General features: G+C 38.3%; 1 protein-coding gene across 2 annotated transcripts in view; it reads right to left on the reverse strand.

Moving 5' to 3' along the window:
- Window positions 1-7,500, reverse strand: part of myo10 (myosin X) — a gene marked incomplete at its 5' end in the record, with an annotated part of 97,231 nt that overhangs the window by 28,009 nt on the left and 61,722 nt on the right. For both annotated transcript variants that reach the window (XM_079220681.1, XM_079220682.1), the window contains 9 exons: window positions 244-324; window positions 1,505-1,613; window positions 1,933-2,015; window positions 2,206-2,274; window positions 3,410-3,502; window positions 3,637-3,703; window positions 4,834-4,934; window positions 5,055-5,201; window positions 6,788-6,909. In XM_079220681.1, coding sequence (XP_079076807.1) covers window positions 244-324; window positions 1,505-1,613; window positions 1,933-2,015; window positions 2,206-2,274; window positions 3,410-3,502; window positions 3,637-3,703; window positions 4,834-4,934; window positions 5,055-5,201; window positions 6,788-6,909 — 872 coding nt within the window. The remainder of the gene's footprint in view (window positions 1-243; window positions 325-1,504; window positions 1,614-1,932; window positions 2,016-2,205; window positions 2,275-3,409; window positions 3,503-3,636; window positions 3,704-4,833; window positions 4,935-5,054; window positions 5,202-6,787; window positions 6,910-7,500) is intronic.

Raw genomic sequence — 7,500 nt, forward strand, 5'->3', positions numbered from 1 at the left:
AGGGCACCAAAATGGGCGCCACACACCCACACACACACACACACACACACACACACACACTCCTGTCTGCGGGCCGGTTGATGGGGGAGGGCTGTTTGATTATGAAGATGACAAGCGAGTCACACCAATATCACAGAGAGAGAGAGAGAGAGTGAGAGTGTGAGAGTGTGTGTGTGTGTGTGTGTGTGTGTGTGTGTGTGTGTGTGTGTGTGTGTGTGTGTGTGAGTGTGTGTCTGCACTCACCTTGTGTTTATTTGGTTTGATGCATCGAATGAAGAATGGGTTGGAAGTGCTGAGTGTGGACATCAGGGAGTGCAAAGAATCCTGCAGCCAAGAAAACACACTGTTACTACTGATACTACTACTGGTACTACTACTGGTACTATTACTACTGTCACTACTACTGTTACTACTGGTACTACTACTGGTACTACTACTACTGTCACTACTACTGTTACTACTGGTACTACTACTGGTACTACTACTACTGTCACTACTACTGTTACTACTGGTACTACTACAACTGTCACTACTACTGGTACTACTACTGGTACTATTACAACTGTCACTACTACTGTTACTACTGGTACTACTACTGGTACTACTACTACTACTGGTACTATTACTACTGTCACTACTACTGTTACAACTGGTACTACTACTGGTACTACTACTGGTACTACTACTGGTACTACTACTACTGGTACTACTACTGGTACTATTACTACTGTCACTACTACTGTTACTAACTGGTACTACTACTGGTACTATTACTACTGGTACTACTACTGGTACTACTACTGGTACTATTACTACTGTCACTACTACTGTTACTACTGGTACTACTACTGGTACTACTACTACTACTGGTACTATTACTACTGTCATTACTACTGTTACAACTGGTACTACTACTGGTACTACTACTACTGGTACTACTACTGGTACTATTACTACTGTCACTACTACTGTTACTAACTGGTACTACTACCGGTACTATTACTACTGGTACTATTACTACTGTCACTACTACTGGTACTACTACTGGTACTATTACTACTGTCACTACTACTGTTACTACTACTGTTACTACTACTGGTACTACTACTACTGGTACTACTACTGGTTCTATTACTACTGTCACTACTACTGTTACTACTGGTACTACTACCGGTACTACTACTGGAAGTACTACTGGTACTACCACTACTACTGGTCCTACTACTACTACAACTACTACTATTTCTACTAGTACTACTACTGGTACTACTACTACTACTACTGGTCCTACTACTACTACAACTACTACTACTAGTACTACTACTGGTCCTACTACTACTACTGGTCCTACTACTACTAGTACTACTACTGGTACTACTACTACTACTGGTACTACTACTACTACAGTACAACTGCTAGTGAGCGTGCACGTCTTTGTGACTCCTCTGAGCAAAGACCAGAGAGCCGTGTTGTGTTCAGAGTGTGTAGTTTTCTGGAGCTTCACCTTGAACTGGGTGCTGACGGTGGGCCGCCGGTGCTTGGAGCTGCTCTTCAGGGTGTCCTGCTTGTTTCGGCTCAGAACGTGTTCGAAGAGGTCGTAGACAAAGTCCAGCCTGAAGCAGTGAGAACACACACACACACACACGCACACACACACACACACACACACACGCACAAATAAATAAATAAATAAATCTAGTTTCTGGGTCCCACTAAGAAATATGAAGCTTTATACTTTTTTTTGTTGTTGATATAAATAGCGGTAAAAAAAGGAGCAGTTGCACGGATGCAAATGATAAAGTCAGATTGTAATACAAGTGTATACATTGTAAAAAAAAAAAAATATATATATATATATATATATATATATATATATATATATATATATATATATATATATATATATATATATATATGAATGCTGTGCTCTACCTGCTCTCCCTCAGCAGGTTGAGGATGTCGTCTCTGAAAGTGTCTCTGTTCTTCGCCAACATCCCCCTCACGTCGTACACCACCTGCATCCGGCCACAAGGGGGCGGCAGAGAGTTTAATGAGTTTAATGAACAAAGAGACAGGGCGCTCCTGGACTACTCCTCGGTTTGCATTCATCAGCAGTTTAGAGTGATGTTGATGACATTCTCTGTTGTAAACATGTCTTTACACAAACTAAAATAAAATAAATAGGGTTCATAGGCAGCACGTTACCTCTCCTGCATAGTGCTTGACTCCAAAGTTGTGCACAGCAACGCGTGGTTTCACGTAGAAAGAGTTTTTCTGCAGCGGGAGAAAGGAAACAAACATCACCAACAGAGACAGAGACAGAGAACACATCTGTAATCTCTGCTGCAGCTGTTGCTGAGAGCTGGAGAACGTTTTCTTCTGAAAACTGAAAAAAAAGAAGGTAAAAGGGTCGATTTTTTTGGGCATAATCTTGCAAAGTCCATTTGCAGCACTAGAAGGAGGCAAAACGTATGTATGTATGTAAAAATAAAAAGTTTTATTTTTTATTAAAGTTACCAACTGCAGCTTTATTGTTGCAGCTGGTAACAATGGATCTATTCTATTTTGTTACTGTATGCCCTGCTGAGTGGCTTCACCTATAATGATACATCACACATGGTCCATTGATTTTTCATTATGCTGTAATAACAGTATATTAACAGTATAATAATAGCGTAATAATAGTGTAAGAATAGTATAATAATAGTATAATATAGTGCACTAATAGTATAATAATAGTGTTATAATAGTATATAATAACATAATAACATGTGTGTAATAGTGTAATAACAGTATAACAATAGCGTAATAATAGCATAATAGTAGTGTAATAATAGCATAATAATAGCATACTAATAACGTAATAATAGTATATAATAACATAATAATAGCATAATAATAGTGTAGTAACAGTGTAATAATAGTATAATAGCATAATAGTAGTGTAATAATAGCACAATAATAGCATAATAAAAGCATACTAATAACGTAATAATAGTATATAATAACATAATAATAGTGTAATAATAGCATATAATAGTGTAATAATAGTATAATAATAGCATAATAGTAGTGCAATAATAGTATAATAATAGCATACTAATAACGTAATAATAGTTTATAATAACATAATAATAGCATATTAATAGTGTAATAATAGCATAATAATAGTGTAGTAATAGTGTAATAATAGTATAATAATAGTATAATAATAGTATAATAATAGCATAATAATAGCATACTAATAACATAATAATAGTATATAATAACATAATAATAGCATAATAATAGTATAATAATAGTATAATAATAGTGTAATAATAGTGTAGTAAAAGCATAATAATAATAGCTGCGGCCAAACGCTGATACATATCCAATATAACACAACTGTTCCCAGACGGAGGCGTACCGAGTGCTGGCTGTGCAGCTTCTCCAGCAAGGTGCCGTCGGTGGCTTTGGGGAAGTGACTCTCCTCATTCATCAGGGCCAGGAGACCCAGTTTCTGTGGAGACATGGAGAGTTCTTCATCATCATCATCATCATCATCGTCATCGTCATCATCATCATCATCATCATCATCATCGTCACAGGAGCCTCCCCATCCCGCCTCCCGTGGAGCAGAACCGGACCCCGTACCTTCTCGATCAGGTCCAGACACTCGGCGTTGTCCATCCAGTTGATGTCGGCCCACACCAGGCCTTCCCTGAGGAGAGAGCAGAAGGTCAGAGGCTGCGAAGACGTGGACCCGTCATGTCGACCTAGTCCAGTCTCCCAGTGGACCTTTTCCCAGAGAGAGGGACTGGTTCCGCTCCAGCAGGAGTCCGCTGGGACCCCTGACTACTTGTCTAGCCTAGTTATTACTGTTATTTAACATTTACCCTCTCCTTTGTTGAGAACTTGTTTTTAAAACTGTATCTAAAAGTGTACATATTTCCACCTTTCTTGTACATATTACCACCTTTCTTGTACATATTACCACCTTTCTTGTACCTTTTTTTAATTTCCTAAACTCTTGACTCAAGAGAGCCCTGCACAATAATTCCAATGTGCCTGGACTGTTGGTCTTTGCACAAATGACAAATAAAAAACCTTGAACCTTGTTACAGGGAATCAAACCGTAAAGGACGGATCGTGAGCAGATGTGATGTGACGCTCCTGTGCAGGCAGGAGAACCTCGTGCCCCCCAAAAAAACATGCAACAGTTGGTGACTTCATCAGCTGTGTTGTCTAAACACTGAGAAACATCAGGGAGCAATTTAGTCCAAGTGGAGACGAGATGATGTTTTGGGTTTTCCATGCTGTCGTTTTCTTAACGAGCGACTTCAGCGACGTCTTATTTCCCTTCCAACATGTTCAAAATATGATTCCAGACCAAACATGACAAAAGTCTTTCATATTACACAAACAGCAGCAACTCACAGCTGGATTATGGGCCGAGCTATCGGGGGCCCCGGGGCCTCACAGGACCGTGATCCGGCCCTGCTGCAGCTCCTTTTCCTCCCTGACAACACCTGCTAAACTAAATAATAAACTAAAACTGCAAATTTTAGCACATAAGGCCGACATATCCGTGACCTTGTAAGAAAAGAAGCACAGCTTCAAGGTATTATGGATCCGTTACGTCACGTATTCATGGGGAAACAGAGAGGACTTCGCCTCCCTGTTGGGAAACATCAGGGAACATCTAACGGCATAAACATGTTGAATTACACTCCAACGTCTTGCAGTTTTGAAGGAAAGGCGGAGCGACGTCAGTCGGCAGAACTCCAGAACCTTCAGAACCTTCAGAACCAGAACCCCTCCAGAACCTTCAGAACCAGAACCTCCACCTACTTGTTGTAGTCCAGCTGCTCCAGGGAGAAGATGTGCTTGTTGAAATACTCCTGAAGCTTCTCGTTGGCATAGTTGATGTTGAACTGCTCAAAACGGTTGACCTGTGGGGAACAAAATTATTGAATTCAACTTTATTCATAGTTCTGGGTTCATGGGTCGCATTTCTCCGCCTCAGTTGTTACATTTCTTCTTTGTTCTTTGGGTTTTAAAGGGATTCACACCTCAAAGTTCTCGAACCCGAAGATGTCCAGGATGCTGATGGACTTGAAGTCCTCTTTCCCCCGGATGCGGTTGTTGAGTTTGCGGATGATCCAGTTGAAGCACTGAGAGTACAGCGCCATGGCCATGGAGTCTCTGGAGTCCACCGCCTGCAAGGGAGCGGGAAAAAAACACCTGTTAGTATCCAGTCAGGCCTTATTATACTTATATATAGCTCATTATAGCTTATATATAGCTTATATATAGCTTATTATACTTATATATAGCTTACTATAGCTTACATATAGCTTATTATACTTATATATATAGCTTATTATAGCTTATTATACCGTGTATATAGCTTATTATACCTTATATATAGCTTATTATACCATATATATAGTTTATTATACATTATAGATAGCTTATTATCCATTATATATAGTTTATTATCCATTATATATAGTTTATTATACATTATAGATAGCTTATTATACATTATATATAGCTTTTTATACCATAAATAGAGCTTATTATACATTATAATACGGATCGATCAAATCAAGCATTCTGATTGGTTGAGAGTGAGTCACGAGGTGTAGTTTATTCAGCCATAAAGTACTGTACAGCCTGTTTACATTTAGAGCGTTCCATATCAGTGCGCACTTAAAATAACAGGTAGATTTAAATTGCGCGACCGTTAGTTGTCATTTCAAGCTTGACAGTTACCAAACATGTTTCGTGTAAACTTTGATATTTTGGGGTAAATGACTTTTGATGAGTGTCAGCGGTGAATAATGTATTTGTGGTCCCTGTTCCTGCTGTACAGTCAAACGTTGATACGGCTCACCATCAGGAGAGCAGAGCCGATAACGCTCTGAGAGAGACTAGTTAGCGGGGAGCGTAACACACGTTATAGCATAAAACTGGAAACTAAGATGAGGAATGAAAAGGGTTTGATCACCAAATCTTGATAATTTCCAGTGAGAGATAATTACGTCGGTAATTTCCCGACGCGAGGCAAGATCTCTAAACATCATGGAGGAGAAAAATGACGGAGAAAAGACGGATAAAAGCAGCGAGAGCACTTCTTTACATCGGTGGCTGCGTGTCATCCTCCACCTGCTTCCAACCAGTCAGTTTTATACCAACAGTACTGCCTCTCGTACCTTATTGCTTAATTATATATAGCTTATCATACCTTATTATACCGTGTATATAGCTTATGAGACCTTATGATACTTATATATAGCTTATTATGTTGTGTATATAGCTTATTATACGTATATATAATTTATTCTACCTTATATATAGCGTATTACACCATATATATAGCTTATTATAGCTTATTATACTTATTATACTTGGAATTTCATGTGAACGACCAACACAAAGTGTCACACAATTGTGAAGTACAAAGAAAATTATACATGATTTTACATTTTTTTCACAAATAAAAAACTGAAAAGTGCAGTGTGCAAAATGATTCAGCCCCCTTTTCTCTGAGTGCAACCAATTGCCTTCAGAAGTTGCCTGATGACACCTTATATATTACGTAGTATACCATATATATAGCTTATTTTACATTTAAGACCAATGTTAATCACAGAATAAAGGTTTCTTTTGCAACTCATGCAGCTTATGTCTACTGTTGAATAATAATTGATTCATATTTAATCATCGCTGTAGTTTGTAGGTACGGTTCAATTATCGTACAGCAGGTTATCGTACAGGTGTGAGCGCTGGCTGGACTCACCTGTTCCACGGTGAGCGGCGTGGAGATCTCCTCTCCCCTGAGGATCATGGACCGGTGGGTCAGGACCTCGGCCAGCTGGTCTGGGTTCAGCCCCAGGAGGTCAGAGGTCCGGCTGAGGGCGGCTGATGACGGAGGGAACGCACAAACGCTCATCAGGGGACTTCATCGTGTGTCATAAGACTCAAAAACCTTCTGCTTTCACTTCCAATCGAAGTCATTCATCTATTTAAGCATGAAGATTTTTTTCTGATCACATATGATTTTTTATTTTTTATAATCCAGCTCAGTCCAATAATCAATAATTGCTGTCTCCAGCTTTTTAGGCATGACCTTTTCATTAACAATCTTTAAAAAGAGTTTTTACTTAAAAAATGTTTTAACGAATATATATATATATATATATATATATATATATATATATATATATATATATATATATATATATATAGAGAGAGAGAGAGAGAGAGAGAGAGAGAGTTTAAATGAAGTGGTCCTCAAATGGAATGGGGGAACGTGAAGGCAAAATAATATTAAAAACATATTTAATATTAGCATCCATTAAAAAAATCTTTTAAAAACTGTTATTTAATACATATTTAATAAACTGAATTGTATATATTCCATATTAAATTAGACACTGATGTGTATAATATTTTTTTTTTCAACCAAAACATGCTTTGTGCTGGTTTGGGGGTAAATATTTTCACAGTGAA

Source organism: Taurulus bubalis (genome assembly GCF_910589615.1).
Source record: "Taurulus bubalis genome assembly, chromosome: 1".
NCBI classification, from domain to species: domain Eukaryota; kingdom Metazoa; phylum Chordata; class Actinopteri; order Perciformes; family Cottidae; genus Taurulus; species Taurulus bubalis.